Source organism: Venturia canescens, chromosome 2 (assembly GCF_019457755.1).
Source record: "Venturia canescens isolate UGA chromosome 2, ASM1945775v1, whole genome shotgun sequence".
In the NCBI taxonomy this organism is placed as follows: domain Eukaryota; kingdom Metazoa; phylum Arthropoda; class Insecta; order Hymenoptera; family Ichneumonidae; genus Venturia; species Venturia canescens.
This window is the reverse complement of record NC_057422.1, coordinates 483526-500518: the sequence shown is the minus strand read 5'-3', so window position 1 is coordinate 500518 and position 16993 is coordinate 483526. Positions and strand designations below refer to the sequence as shown.

General features: G+C 40.1%; 2 protein-coding genes across 15 annotated transcripts in view; one reads left to right on the top strand and one right to left on the bottom strand.

Moving 5' to 3' along the window:
• The window catches only part of rg (rugose), a 182872-nt gene that overhangs the window by 28095 nt on the left and 137784 nt on the right, over nucleotides 1-16993 (bottom strand). The gene's annotated exons all lie outside the window — the stretch shown is intronic.
• On the top strand, nucleotides 1442-3524 carry LOC122406841 (protein mab-21). Its single transcript, XM_043412615.1, has one exon. It carries the CDS (start codon nucleotides 1806-1808, stop codon nucleotides 2901-2903), a length of 1098 nt encoding a protein of 365 aa, XP_043268550.1. The 5' UTR covers nucleotides 1442-1805; the 3' UTR covers nucleotides 2904-3524.

The window sequence follows — 16993 nt, the reverse complement described above, 5'->3', positions numbered from 1 at the left end:
TCAAATATGATGCCGTAACTGCTTCGTGATTCGAACCGACCTACTGTGTACTACAAATTTCTAATTCACCCACTCATAGTTATACCCATCAGTTAAATGTTCCGCAACATCCTTGGATCGCAGCAGAATACAACGATAACATTGATTCTATTCTCTCTTACTATACTGGATGTATTAATTGAGTAGAACAACTCGTTTATATCTGTAGTCTTATCTCCAAGTACTAGTTTACTTCCACGGAACGTCACCAAACGAGATATCACGCGTGTAGTAAACGGTCAATACAATTCCGCTTTCCGCCGCATACGCGTTCGAATTGAATATGGTAAGTATCTTTTTATCAAACAAAATTAGATTTATGAACGCGCGCGCTATCTCATTTGTAAATTAAAGTGTAAAACTGCTAAAGAAACCATAACCCATGCACGGGGTTAAACATGAATACAATTAAAAAAAAAATGAGGGTACACAGGTACAAATAGAATGCCTGTTGGCAACGTTTGCGGTTCATTAGTTGAAAGAATTTAACGCGAAAACGAAATATTACCTGGAGATGATGTACTCTGCCCGGTCAGGTTAGCCAACTTATATTTCCCGTTATCAAGAATTCATGTTGCCCATAGCTCATACGTATACATAAGATAATCATCAGGAGCACTGATTCCGCGCAGATTACTACTTCGAGAATCTCCGCAATAGCCGGCGATCTCACGATTATTGTCTCTATGATTTTCGGTGCGGCGGTGTGATAAAACTATAGAGATCTCGCTTTGATTAATAAATCATCAATGGGAGCAGGTAAAATGTAGAGGAATAAGTTTCTCCTAGCCCCCTCCCCGCGCGCGTAATCGAAAAACGGAAATTTATGGTTTTGCAAGTTTGCTCCGCCTCTCACCCCGCAAATGGTCGCCATATTGAAGGAGATTACGGTTTAAGGATTGACCAAGAAGGTGAAGAAGGGTGAAGGGTGGTAGAGAAGAATTTTCAAGGGACTGTAAACGGGTAAGCGGGGTAACGGGGGTAATTTATGCAACGGGATTCGAGGACATTGTATGCAGCAACAACAAATACTGTTGTAGCTCGCTCGTATATGTATACAAGCGGGCATTACGGCAAGATATTAATGCAAAGCTCTTGTCGCAAGGCGAAGAGTAAAAGAATCTTACCGCATGATATATTATGGAAGAAGCAGCGTGTTACGAGTGAACATCTCCTGGACTGTGAGAGTTCTCTTTGCCGCGGTAGACGTCGAGGTTTCCTCGATCGATGCAGCGAGCAACGGGAGAACGCAAGATTCGAAGAAGGGGCGGAGTCTGATTATGGTAGCGCCGTTCGCGCATTCGCGCATTGGTGAACGGTTGACGATGAGAGGCGTCGCCTAAAGAATCGAGGGCTGGTACGCTCACCTGGCCTCGGGTGACTCCGAGAGTTTCGTACGGGTGGGCGGTGAGCAGAGGTGAACCGGCACAGTCTGCAATCTGCCGCTTCGGAGCCGAGACGAACCGGCACCGCAATTTCGAAAAGAAGCCAAGTCTCGATATTTGGCTGACGCCCATCTCTTGGGCAAATAATAAAAAAAAGTAAGTGACCAAGCGATAAGGAACCTCGTGGAATCACGTGCATACGAAACTTGGGAGCAGTCCCGACGGGCGCAGAGATAACATCGATTAACAAAATAAGTGGAAGATCGCCCGGTTGGAATCGTTGAAATCGTTGGAATCGTTGGTGCGAAAAGTATGCGGTGATCGAGAAAGGATAAAAACGAGACTGAACATCCCCAACCGGGGTTCGAGGATAATCTCAGGATGCTCGTCCCCGCTGACATGTTGGCAGCCCAGTCAAAAATGGTCTATCAAATAAACAAATACTTCGGAGAACGAGTAATGACGAGAAAAGCTCAGGTTGCGAAAACGATTCAGGAAGTCTGTCGAGTTGTTCAGGATGTGCTGAAAGAAGTTGAAGTCCAGGAGCCCCGTTTCATCTCATCATTAACGGATTACAATGGCAGGTTCGACGGTCTCGACGTCATATCGCCGACCGAATTCGAAATAGTTATTTATCTCAACCAAATGGGAGTGTTGAACTTCGTTGACGACGGGACATTGCCAGGTTGTGCGGTATTGAAACTCAGCGACGGCCGTAAGCGTTCCATGTCGTTGTGGGTCGAGTTTATAACAGCATCGGGTTATCTGTCAGCGCGTAAGATACGCTCGAGATTTCAAACATTGGTCGCTCAAGCGTGTGACAAGTGCGCGTATAGAGATTCAGTGAAAATGATAGCAGATACGACGGAGGTTAAGCTTCGAATACGAGAAAGATACGTTGTCCAGATAACGCCGGCTTTCAAGTGTGCCGGTTTATGGCCAAGATCGGCATCCCACTGGCCCATACCCCATATACCATGGCCCCATCCGAATATCGTCGCTGAAGTCAAAGCCGAAGGTTTCGACATGCTGTCCAAGGAGTGCATCGGATTACAAGGAAAACAATCGGCAATGGAGGGCGACGCGTGGGCATTGTCATTCATAGACGCTGAAAATCGTCTTCTCCAAGGTGCCAGTAGAAAACGTTGTCTCAGTATCCTCAAGACATTGAGGGATCGTCATCTAGATTTGCCGGGTAATCCAGTAACGAGCTATCACATGAAAACACTTTTGTTATACGAGTGCGAAAAACATCCCCATGAGGCGGAGTGGGACGAAGCTTGTCTTGGTGACCGCATCAATGGAATATTTCTTCAGCTAATATCGAGCCTCCAGTGTCGAAGATGCCCGCATTACTTTTTACCGAATCTCGATCTCTTCAAGGGCAAATCTCCGAGTGGGTTGGAAAACGCGGCTAAGCAAGTTTGGAGACTTACTCGCGAATTATTGACCAACAGTAGAGCATTGGAGAAACTCTAATTTGTGAATAAATGAGCTTTTGTGTGATTTTTTTGCAAGTGCTTTCTTGGCTTTGGTACCGAATGCGATGTCGAGATCCACATCGCCGGTTCTCGAACGCGTGATGAAGCATCGCGTTTACTTTTATGGCCAAAAATGGTGCGTCATTCGAGCATTCATCGGGCGCTCTTCGTCGTCGCCGGGGTGGATTCCATGCATCAGTTTTCTCGTGTCCTTCGTTACGAATAAATGTGTTAAGTGAACAAACACAAGAAAACTCGGAAAAAGCTATTGCATCGAGTTAGTGCCATATTCATAAAAAAAAATCGAGAACCTGAACAAAAAGTACGGTTGACCCCCCCTCCGTCGCAGTGATCTACCGGTTCTTTTCTCTTATTTCTTTTTTTCTTCTTATAATAATCGAACTCGGAATTTGAAGCGACCGATAAAAAAAGTGAGACCCTCGCCTGAGATTATTCGATGCTCTCAGTCGTAGCCTCTATTAAAAGACTCAATTCTATTGTAATCCCTGTTCTTAATGACCTCCAACCTACACCGCTTTGTAAATACGACTAAAAGATATTTATTGAACTGTAACGATATGTGAAGAAATATATATCGTAATATTTATATGACGACAAACGTGCAATCGTGTTTACATTTATTCGTACGAAACTGTTCGAGCATGTGTTTCCTCTTAATCCTTTTTTCCAATTTTTTCTATCTCTCTCTCCTACGCAGGTTGGACGAATATTCTAGATTGGCTCGTAAATTCTTGGCCTCTTAGTCGTCATCACACCGATGTCGTTAAACACACCGCGCCGTTCTCCGTCTTCTTTTCTCTATCCATCTATCTGCCTCGCGTTCTCAGACAAAGTTAGGCATCGTAAGTTTTACAGTCCACTCTTCCGAGACTCTTATTCATTTTTTGACCGTTCAACGAGTGTCAGACACGGGCGTGCCCGACTACAAGATTTTTTTGCATATTCTTCAACACTTCATAACGCTCAACGCAATGATCGATGCTAAAAAGAATAATTTATGTAAACCTGAAAATCCGTAAATGGGTAATGAACGGAGCTCAAACAAATGCGGGGAAGGATTATTTCACCATGTTTTGGTACATAAATAAACAAAATCGGCAATACTCGCGCGAATCATCAACTTGCATAGTAATATTTTTTAAAACTTTTGTTCCCGCATGTCTAAGTCCATTAGCTTCACGAAAAACGTGTTAGGCATGTTTCTGTCGTGCATAGCTACCTCTTGGCTCTTATTATCGGAATAAACGACGTTGTATCCTCGCTGACTATCGCTAATTCGTAAATAACCTCGACTGATAAGACCTGAACTTATATCCCCGTACCTGAAACGCTCTCGCAGTTTGCAAAAAAATAACGTCGTTTCGTGCTAAGGACAATTTTACTATTCAATTCAAAAACGCTTACTATGCAAAAATATATTATATCATTCTGGACAAATTTAAGGCATAAAAAAAATGTTTTGACACTTCTTCTAAAAGTGATATAACGATGAAAAAAATGTATCTTCTCCTCATGCTGAATCGAACATTCAAGTTTGAATAAGAAAGGTTGGGGAAAGAAGAGGAGGGGGGGGGGGGATATTAATACTGATGGTGAAAAAGAGAGAGTAATGCAACTCGATAAAAGTTAACAATTCTGTATATATCCAATCCAACAGTGTCATATACTTGAACTTCAAGAGTTCACATATCGTAACAAAATTTCCACCTCTGGAGACGCGCCAAAAACTCTATTGCACTTTACTAACGTAGAAAGTAGCGGATTGCATAGGAGATGCATTATAACTTTTATATAATGTATAAAAATTCAATATCGCTGGATCCGTGATCAGAGTGTGAAACAAATCAGTGAATGAGAATAAGAGAGAGAACTGAATATTTCCTATCTCATAAATATGATTTTGCCGACATGAAAGCTGTAGTGCAGATAAATTCACTGCAGTGATCTTTTAAGACACCCCGAACCCCACTTTTGATAGTACTAAAAACCACCTTCTCACGGCCATCGTAAATTTTTTGGTAGTACACTTGATAAATGAGTAGAAGAATCAGAATAAATTACCGGATTGCTTTTTTTTTTTTTAAGTTTCATAAACATGCACATTTTTTAAAAGCCCTTTGAAAACGTTTATTGCATGATTTTTTCGAGAGAAAAATACGCCGGGTGGGAATTCGATGTGTCTCATCAAAATTGTACATAAATTGAAAGAATTCCTTGGTTTTAGCTGAAATACATGAATTTTATATTTCGAACCTCATCGAATATAAATTGTTGAATGCGATAACTCAATAAATGATACGATCAGTATTTCCTAAGCAATCCCTGTCCATTGTTATTCTCGCTTTGATTGAGTTTTCAATTCTCTTCCCCATTTCCTCCGAACGCATATACAATAAAAACAATTTTCCTATCGCATTTGGTCATGTATATTCATAAATCTGTACTTATCTCTGATTCATCAGCCGGTAACGTCATTAACGATGATAATTGCTCGTTTAATGCGAGATACCTATGAAATATGGGTCTACGTGATCGAAACTCGGATAAGTAGTATAATCAAATTCAGAGTCACAACATATTCGATCGTTGGAATTGCAAAGATAGAGGTTTAAAAAGAGGGAGAGATGAGGAGAATAACATTGAACCGGTATAATTAATGACTGACATAAAGTGAACAATAAAATTACGGTCTTTCGTAAATTAATTCGTCTGAGCATTCTTAGATCGAGCAGCTCGTAATTAGAGTTGCATGAATCATTAAAATCGCGGGATATGATACGACCAACGAAAGTTGGATATTTCTCGTCAAAAAATTAGATGAACTATTGATTGGATATTTTTAGGAATTGTGGCACTGAAAATACTCAATATTTTTTGTGCTATTAAAAAAAGAAAAGTTATGGGTTTTTTTTTTCAATTAAACGAGCTCATTCTCCAGCCCAATTCAAATTGATCCGACAATCGTTTTACTGTGGGCGATGCCAGATAAATCCATATGGTAAATAATCTAAATGTTCGGAAATAGTAGAAGTGAAAAGTTACATTGATTTTCGAGTCCCTAAGTTCCCGTACGTTTCCAAATTTTTACCGGTAAGAAATTGCAGGCCAACTTGAGGGAGCATATCTCACATATAGGGTCGTCCTGGATGTCGATTCGGTTTTGGTTCGTCGAGAGGCCTCTCTCGCTATAAAAATCTTGGAAGATAAAGCCGCTAAGTTTATGCACGCTGGAGGCATGCAACTTCAACGAATCGAAAAGAGAAGGAGGAATGAGAACGGGAGAGAGTTAGATAGAGAGAAGGAAGAGGGAGAGAGAGAGAGAGAGAGAAGCGAAAGGGAGAAGAAACAAATAGAAAAAAAGGAACAAGGGAGAGGAGGGAATATATAAGAAAAGAAAAGAGAGACTCGTATTGCCCGAGATGCCTGGCAAGTCTCTCGACAAAATAATAAGACAAAAGCCTATCTCGGGGGTGGTTGAATTTCAAAGAGAGAGTGAGAAGGGAAACGATGGGGAACGAGAGAAGGAGTGAACCAACATTTTTGGGAGAAGAAGGGAGGGATAAAAAAATGAGCAAAAGCGAAAAAAGAGAATCCCGCGGGGCTCATGTCGAGGAACGGGTGGGACGAAATGGAGAGAAAACCGGCCACGAATTCACGCACGAGTGCAGCAACTACAGCAGCAGAATATTCACCGACCAAGGTTTGAGCCCACCGTAAAAGGAATCTGGCGCAGTAGGATCGTTGATCCACTCAATAAATAATTATATGTAGCTTTCATTAGATACTTGTTATACGCACGGAATAATGTATATTGAAGATAATTTCACTCCTGAATATAACAGTATTGGCAAATTCCACTTTTCACTTATTTTCGGGCGTTCACAATTCGCTAACCTTTAATACTAAATGATTATATTTTTTCTTGATTATCGAAAGATTGCATGATTTGATCGTTTTTATGGTATTGTATGACTTTGTTAAATATTTGAGATTCTCGGAAAAGGAAAAAATGCTCACCTCGTGGAAGTGTTTTTCGTTTTCCTGTTTAGCTAATTAACATAAACATGGGGTCGAGAAGTCGCGAACCGATTACTGCAACGAAATGCATTTATTCGATCAGTTCAGCGAATCTTGATCCATAAATATAAACGGTTTTATGCGCCGATATTTTACGCTAAAAATGTTCAATCGAGCTGTCCAATTCCCCTTCACCGTTTTACAGTATTTTTCTATTGCAGAGTGTTTTCCCGAATGGTTAATTTTTTTTCCTTTCTACGTTGATACACGTTAGTGTATCAACGTAGAAGTGTCTCCCTACGATATTCGATTCCGCTCGATAGCTCTGAGAAAAAATTTCGATCGGTGTTGGGATGACTCGACTTCCAACGTCCGAATGAAATTCCTAGATATAAAAATTTGGCTATTCCGAAGACCCATTGGATATGTTGTATTGAGGTACAATATTACGTCAGTTTTAAATAAATTCAGTACCACGAAAAATAATTACAACGAATGATATTTAGCCCGATAACTCGGTCAAATGCCTCAAAATAATGGTATAGTGGAAGAAAAAAAAAACAGATAATTTCAAGGAAATTTTCTAATGATCAATATATGAACTTGAAAAATAAAAAATGCTTGCCGATAGATATTAATTCCAAAAATTTTATACATCGAGTTGGCGATGCGGAAGCCCCAGGTGCTCAGGCGAATACATCTTTTCCACCCTCACCGACGAACTACATTACACCAAAAGGGCCGCTACAGTTTTATGGACTAAACCACTCAAGTGTCGGAACACAGGAGCTTCTTGATGGCTTCAACTGCATTCCAACGAATTTGTCGGATATGAGAAAAGAAACGAAAAAAAAAATTCAAATACCTTTTAAATGAGTCGAAGATCGAATGTACTATAATGTTATAATGGCCAGCCTAAAATAATAAATAAAAATAAACGAGAATTGAGTGAAAATGATCGGTATATCTATCGGAATAATGAGAAAATAAGAAATGACTCATTCGTTGAAATCGAGCGGACGAAAATATCTTACGAAAATGTGAATGACGAAAAAAAAGGATTCGATAAAGTCGCTGCGGTGTGTGTTTCGAGTGGGTGAGAAAGTTGTCACATGGGGGCATCCGGTGATCTGGTTAATGTCCCGCTGGGTCGACTATGTGGCTCTCGTTTAGCCAGCACAGAACGAGAGTTTGCTCTTTCCTCCAAGTGCTCCTTGGACCCCAATAGTTTTACTAAATGTCGTCGGAACTCTTTGTCGGCTTGTTACACACGAGATCTAAACTTTGTGAAATCGCTCCAAGTTTTTCGAGACGATAGACGTAATGTCTGTACTAGCTTCCGAACGAGATTCGTTCTATGAATAAATGAAGGCTGTTTATTCATTTTCATCATTTGTAATCGTTTTTTTCGAAAAGTTTTTCCTCCTTCGATTTATTTACGGTGGATTGAAAAAAAAATCGATTAAACTATAATTTTACTAATTTTTCCGTACGAACCGATAATAGTAATAATAATATTCGTACTTGTCCCATTGTTTCTCAAGCGGGTTCGATGTTTAGCGTCATATGATTCACAGGTTGTAGTCAGAGTTAAGTGTCATCTACCAAAGACGCACTTCCTTATGAGGGAGTACTCATCGCACTCAGTAATCCACCATACATGTATACGTATATATATATATATATATATATATATATGCACGCTGTGTCGCTTTGGGAAAATTATTCTCAAATTGATACAAACGATCTTGGCACACGTAAGTCTCGAAAATCGATATCACAGGGTAGAACAGAGTTGTAACACCCTGGGGACAGCACCAATCGTTTTTCAGCTATACGCCGGGCCGATGAGGGAGGATTATTATAGTTTTAGACATGAAATAAATGAATAAATCATTGATCAAAAGGAAGAAGCGTGTACACCGAAAGTGAATTCATACATCGGAGGACTTGACTGGACCGATCGTACGTATTGTATTAAAACTCGATATAAATTACAAAATGTCAGCCCTTTTCGATGGTACTCGTCAAGTGCATTTTTTATCAAAATTTTGTCATCCCTTCTAGTCTCGGATTATAGGAGCACTCTGTTAGTAATGGTTTTAACCTCTAGAAGGGTTCAAAAGGGTTGAGGGTTCGCCGGTGAGTTGTTGCTTTATATATATAATTTAGTATTGGGGGAAACAAGCGAGTATAGTACGAGGGCCTTGGCTTGTATCGAATTACTCCAAGTTTTATATCAACCATCAACCATAAGAGCGACATTGTTTTCAAAATTTGGCTTAGACATTGATCTGGTTTGTTTCGATGCCGGGCCATTACTAAAAAATGATCAATTCTCATTTTCCTGTCGGTGCGGATGGTCGAGAGTTGAAAAAAAAAAATCGCACAAGCAATACGATTTATAGTCATGTTTTCCACTTGCGTAGTTCGTGAACCCCAATGCCAGTTTTTCATGCCTCAAATCGGGGGTGTATGCGTGATCCCTACGAGGGCGAAGCGAAATGCGATTTGTTCCGGGCGGGGGTGGTTCAGAGCGCGCCCACTACCAGCACAAATCCGCAGTGTTGCTCTTTCTCGTTCGCCATTGAGTATTTCGGACATTTGTGTCAAATGAAAAATGAATTAAAAAAATGATTAGATCAAGAGAATCAAAAGCCAATTGCTGGCAGAGTGGGTGGACTCGGATGGAAATGGAGAATAGTTGTGGTCATAGGGGAAACAGGCCAACAGAATAGAATCAAAATCTGTATCTAAGAAAAAAACAAAGATAATTTAGAGGTACATCTTTACAAGATTAAAACCGGATGGATATAAAAATTGTTTTAATATTTCCTTTCGAAGAAGAATGTAGAAGTTATCAAATGTTCAGCCTTATATGTTATGTTTTTCTTTCTCACTCTCTTAACTTAAAAATCGAATGTAAAAATTCTATAACGAAAAATAGCACTGCTCTTACGATTAAACGCGTACGAAATAAGGTATTCGAACCACGTACTTACAAATACACACGCGCGTAAGTTCGAGAAAATAATGATAATAAGAAGTTGGAGAAATGGCGAGAGGATGAGTGGTGCACAGAATTTCCGAGGTAAACATCGGTCACCGCGCGCATCAAATGAATATGTATAGAGTGGTCCTCGTGTAAATTAAAAGATGAAAATTTCTCTTTTATCTAATATTTTATAATTGAGATAATAATGGAAAACAAATCAAATAACCGGTTCAAAATTTAGGAAATGGTGGTCCATAAACATCTGACAACTACGCATAATTCTTCGCATAATTCGATAAAAAATTATATACTTTCAAGCAAGGAATAAAATTTGTTTTTTTTCTCGAAGGAGCTAATTCGTTGCGACCAGATGTTGGACGGCCTGGTTGAATGTTTGAATATGACAAAAGTTTAGAATCAAAATCTCTCGAGCAGATCTGAGAACGTATCTCATTGATGAAAAAAAAAAAAAAAAAATAAAGAGAAAACAATGAAAATAAAAAAGGGAAAGAGACCACCGGAAAAGATTGAAAAAGAGATTGAGAGAGAATCGGAGACACGTTGTGTGGTGTGTTCTTGGAAAAAAAGATTTTTCGGTAGTGAATTCTGTATCTCGGGGGCATCAAACAAGCTGCCAACAATTAATCCGGATGAGAACTATACACACTTGACGTATATGCATGTACATGCGTGTTCGTATTATAGGTGTATAATTCAGGGGTAACCCTATACCAGATGGGGTCTTGTGATCGCGACGATTCAAAAAGTTCATGCAGTACTACTTCCATATATTCGCTTCTTTTTTCACAGGGGCGCGTATAAACACGCTTGGAGTATCTTGGTATTTCTACGCGATGAAACTGACCGACTAGGCCGCATCTTTTCATGGTACATTTCAGAAACGCACCGAGGTAGATCAGTCAATTTCACCGAGTGGAAGATACGAAAGCTTCAAGAGGGTGGTGGCTTTGCCCTCGGCAAAGCCTGCTGCTTCCACTAATCTCGTATCGTATTTCGTGTTATTCAAATTTCAACAGTACTACCGTTAAGGTAATTCCATGCTAAGCCTTTTTTTCCCCATTTCGTAAATTTTTTTGTAGCCCTTTTTGAAGCGAGATATTCACATTGGCGCCCGAGTTCAAATATTTTTTGTACATTTATTTCAACGATCGGTTTACCTAATAACGTCTACAATAACTCGATTTTTGCCAATAATTACTTATTGATACCGCATTGATATTAGTGAAAAAGGAGTGAATATTTATTTAACAACGTAAAACTGTTTAATCGATAGAAAATATTGAACAAATCAATTTTCCACATTCGAAAAGTATACTCTTCAAAAAATTCCGTGAAAATCAGATAGAACCTCCTACGTAAATCGACAAACATATTGAATACCCTACAATACGGCAAGCTCACAGCGCCCCGAGGGACAATAACATCCGAGCTTGTGCGAGAATACAAACAGGACACTGAGACGCGCCAACAAGGGAGCCCTCTATGCGGCGCATGCACCACCAGAAGAAGAACATGATCTCTGGTTATTCGTTTTCACCTTATATATACGAATCGTATCTGCGTGTATCTCTTTGTTCTTATACGATTCAAATCTTACAGCTTCGCTGTCGGCTCTTTCTTTTTCCAATCTTACCCTATCTTTCAATAGACCTAATAAATTTGTTTTGCAAAACATTCGGCGCAATTCTTTGTCATTTGATTATTATTAGTGAAAAGACAGAGGCATGTGCTTCGAACAAAAAGGAGCTCGATTTTTTTTCGAGATATATATATATAATAATCATCCGCGCACTCGTCCCGAATGACATAATAACCGGTCACATTTGCTCCCGGTCTCGGTTCAGTAAATATGACTCTTCGTGGTGGATGGAGCCGAAACCGATTCAAGGATTGATGAAACGAGAGAAGATCCGTCCCCGCCTGTTGGTAAATCAGATGGGGGGATCGAGTCATCGCTCTATACCCCAGGATCGAGTATTTTCAATGCTACGCTTGGTGAATATAACGCAAAATTGTTCTACACGCTCGACATTTGTGTTTATATAAGCACAAGCTGACGCCGATAAAGCAATAAAATGTATACTCGCGGGTCAATCTAATTGTTGGAGGTATTTTCAAAATAATTAAAAATACACAAATAATCTATCATGAATAGGCCGGCCAAGTATAAGAAATTTTTTTTTTCTCTTTGTAAATTAAAGCGCATCACGATTTGGAAATATAGTTAAGTGCGGATAGGGATTCTCACGATACCATTGACCAGAATAATCGACTTGATTCGTGTATCTAATTTGAATGATCCTATATATTTCGATGGACCCTCCGTTCGTCCGAATGGAAACAATCACATTATATCCCGTACGTAGAACACTTTGCTTCGCAATCGCCCATAATAATGCGCGTGCAAGTCAGCTCCTACAAACCCCTGCTCTCCGCAAAGCCATCAAACACCCCTCCGTCTCCTCATGGGATGTACCAATGTAATCTAATGATTTCTTATTTATTTCAGACTCATGGCCTCACGAAGCTGCTACATCGTTTCTCAGATCCCTTTGCCGCGTTATGCTCCGCATACTACCATTTCAATTTTGTAAATAATTTGTAGAAAATTGCGAAAAATATTTGTCAAACAGTTTCGTTGTTGTTGCAACTCTGCTCGAGTGGTATATTGTCCGACAATTTTATAACGATAATAAATTATGAAGTAATTCCGGTGATCCGATGAGTATGCACGAAGAGAATGAACATGTTGTAATATTATCCTGGTTGTGAAGTATCTGGCGAAGTAACAGACATTCGATTTCAAATGACTTTCGGACGAGTGAACAGGTCAGGGGTCGTTGAGCCTCGTATTATAAATGCATTACACACCAGAGCTTGAGATAAAAAAAGAGTGATGAATCAGTATACATATAGATCTGTATATATGCATCGTAAGGATCGAAGATCATTCGGAGCACGAAGAGCATTACGATTGTTCAATGTATACTATATGTGCGAGGATGGATTTCGGGGAGGGTGGCAGGTGGCACTAATTTTACGGATCGACGGATGTGACGGATGTAACGAGACGAGCGGGCTTTAGCTGCCTCTAGAGGATCGAACTCACCGAGAATGGATAAAATCTATATCTTATTTCTCTCTCATTTCACGGCACACGCGGTAGCTTCTATCAACAACACGAATATCTTACTTTTCCAATATGTAACAATGCTGCGAATGAAAGTTGGTGTTTCATTATCGAAAGACAAATGAGAATCTTTGTAGCAAATTTTTCATCTTTTATTTGTCGTCACACAAAAAATTTTTAATATTTTATGAAACTTTTCACTTGATACATCGTTCAACAAAGCAGGAAGGAAAAGAGCAGAAGAGCGAAATCAGAGAGAGAGAGAGAGAGAGAGAGAGAGAGAAAGAGAGAGGGCTCTGAGGTGGTATTCGTTCCGAAGACAAATCCCAAGAAAGATGCTTAAAATAAGAAGCCAAGAATTTCTTTCAAAGTCCAGTCTATAAAAATAATATGAGAGAAGGAGAAAAATGATCTCTAGTAAATGCTTGAACCAAATGAGACCTGGCACTTGATTAGTATCGTCATCGATCATAAAGTTATCGCTGCTTTCGTCGAGTCATATATGATTTTTCAATCGCCCCAAAGGCGCCACCTCGAAACAACAGAGATCCGGTTATAAAAAGCAGTCTTCTCTCTACCAGTTTTACCCTTGTTTTATCGATCACGCCGATAAATAAAAATAGTCGGCAAGCTTATGAGCTTCGGGCGAATAAGTATTTAACATCTACAGTCTTGACTTGCATGCGTTCAACACAAAACGCGACCGAACGCGATTAGATGGTGCGCCTATAAAACTTTTCTCCTACATCGCTCAAATGTTTTATTCAACCATGTCAACTCATTTGCACTGACGAATCGGCAGAACAAAAGTTGCAGAATATTTTGATTTTCCTTCATTTTCAATGAACTAAAAGCAACGTATCTATGTTTTCATTGAAGTATGAACAACGATATAAAAGCGGCGTCGGAGTGCTCAACAAAGCGGTGGTTGGATATTTTTCACGTATATCACATATATATATATGTTTTAGTATAGCAGATTGCGTTGTTTCGCGCGATACGGTACGCGTGACTCATTAGTACTAATGAGTAATGAGCCGATGATTAGAGGAGGCGGTCTGGAGGCGTGTCGGTTCCTTGATCTTTCCGGCCAAGTAGAAAGCCTGCTCGCCGAGCTCTCTCTCTCTCTCTCGCTCGGAGCCCGGTGTTCCTTGTAACTTGACTGCACAATCGTCTCAGCCATCATCTTTCTCACTCTTTTTCGTAAAATATATATGCCATCTTGCTAGCCTCGTTCTATTCTTTCTTTCTTCACAGCTTCTTTCTTCCACCTGTAGACTATCAAACTTCTTCGTTATAGTCCGCGATACCTCTCGAGTCATAAAAATCATGATTTTTATGTACAAGCAGGTCAGTGAATGCATAGAAAACGTAGTAAAGAGAAACGATGTGGAAAAATTTGGATAAAATTCATCGGTAATACTATTTTTTTTCGTACAACCACTGCTATTTGGAAAGGTAAATCGCTTTTGAAATATTGATTTTGCTCCTGTATTTACTGCGACGCTATTTAAATATTTTTTCTTACAAACACAAACGTTCAAACATGATAAACGATGAAAAGACGAGGTGGAAAATTTTGAAGAATGTTTTTCGGCAAAGATGAAAGGAAATTAGAGATCAACCCTCCCGAAGCCGGAGGCGTCGAGACAGGGTGTTGAGGTGGTACTTTTCAAGTTCGTCACATTGACTCAATATACCGCGGCATCGTTTCTCCAAGCCCCAAGGCGCGAACCACTCCGCTCTGATTAGATCGTTAAGATCGGTAAACGCGCAATCGTAAAATCCGTAATTTAAGGAACGACCTGCCGAAAATTAATCGATGCACGCGAGTGTTTTGCTCCGTTAGTTTCAAAGACGATTAACATTTTTTTCTTTCTCAAAATATCATACTATCCAGCTGGAAATGGAGTGGATTCCATTTGACCGAGCATTTTTACGAATATCGTGAAGAAGTTGACATATTCTCAGAGATTAATATCGCGATGAGAAATTATGATGGCTCATATATTTTTATGCGAAAAGCAGGCATTCTATAAAAGCTTAAAATTATTTCGAAGATTTGCGCATAAATTTTTTGGCCGACATTGCCATATTTGGTATTAAAACGGGGGTCTCGTGAATTTACGACGAATAAAGGCGATTGATAAATGTAAAAATAAACCTTTCTTTCTCTGCAGTTGAAATTTCCAAGAGAGTTTGAAATGTTTTTTAAGAATGTCTTCGCTGAACGAATCTTGACGACTGATACGATTCCATGCAGAGATAGTAAATATTATAATCAAGTGGGAGTTTCTCCGTCGCATGGATAATTCGTCAAATACCGAATATGTATACCTATATGTAAAGCATAAACGGCACAGGAGCTACCGCCTAAAAATATGTCCATATATGCATACATAGATTCTGTGCTGACTGGGGAGAAGGATGGGAGCCGCAGGCCTCTTTGTGTGCGAAAGATCCACAAAACCACGAGTCGTATTTGGATACTATGTAGTTCAGTATTACGCCTACCTATTTGCGGCTGTCGGCATTCTCGTATCCGATAATAATAACATAACAACGCGAAATGTAAATAAATAAGAGTAAAAAAGAAAAGTGGGCTTGGAGGATGGAAAGGGACGAAGAACGAAAGAAACAACAGTTGTGAGATCGTTCGGTGTCCCGTGGCTAGTGTCAACGTTTGATTTTACGAGGGAGCTGGTGGCGCGGACCGAGAAAAAAAAAAAAAAGAGAGAGAAAAATCACGTGTGCGACGGAGAAGGAAGAAAAGTGAAGGAGAAAGAGAGAAGGAACGCGCGGAGTGCAGGTCCACTGTGCTGGTTTTCAACTACAATGCCCACCCGTCGTGTGCAGACCTGCGTTTTCGACTCCCGGATGAGTTAATGTTATCCCGTTCTCTTCTCATCCGGGCTGCGTATATAGTTGCATTTCTATTAAATAGACGTCAATCAACGAGCGCTATTCGATTACTTTCTATACGTGAATAATGCGTGCCAGTAGGGTAGCCCGGACTCGCTCCTTCTGGAAAAAATGATTTTTCCGACCGCCTTTTTCGTCTATCGCAATGAAACCTCATCATCATAGCGAAAAAGTCACCTTTATATTTCGTCAAATCGATGTTGAAACGTCATGACAAGAATCAGCGAACCAGCCAGTGCCGGCCGTCACTGTTTCAACTTTGTTTAACAGTAAAATACCCCGATCTATTTGTAAAAGTAAATGAGATCTTTCTGCAAGAGTACAAAACAACATGTTGAACTATCGGCGGTCTCTCTCCGGATAATATTTTTTCCAAGACCGGTAACCTGATCCTGTTATTCGCGCGGTAGAGCCCAGGGTCGTAGCGGCGGGCTGACAGCCGCTGGGAATCATGTTTCGAGCTGCATCGTTGCATTCCCTTTTTTTCTCTTTACCCGTAGTTTTCTGGTGAGGTATAATAAGCGTAAAGAAGATAGGTAGACGAAGATAAGCCCAAGCCGAAGATCCTTGAGTGGGGATGGTACACGAGGGATGCGCGGGCGCACGAGAACAGGTAGGAAAGAAAGTTGGGCGGCCCAAGTATGTTTGTGAATTGAGGAAAAAATGATGAAAGACGATAGGTTGAGAAAAAAAAAAGTATGATGAGAAGACTCGATAATCGGAAATCTGATTGTCGTCCTTATATTGAATGGCTTCGAAACATCGTTCCGTGTATATAGAATATATATATATATAGGAACGAGAACTTATCACCCCCATGAAAAACAGCCATTATTCTAGCCAGGTGCGAATCGCATAAGCTTTCGCGGCGTTGAATGAATTTCATTCCGACGATTGGATAACGAATGTCTCGAAGGAACTCAAAAAACTTGGGCCGAGGCGTCGACTTGGCGCGCGAGCAAGAAAACTCGTCTCCGTCGTC

Excerpts from the sequence above, each read along its gene's own strand:
- LOC122406841 (XM_043412615.1), top strand. The coding sequence starts at position 1,806 with ATGCTCGTCCCCGCTGACATGTTGGCAGCCCAGTCAAAAATGGTCTAT.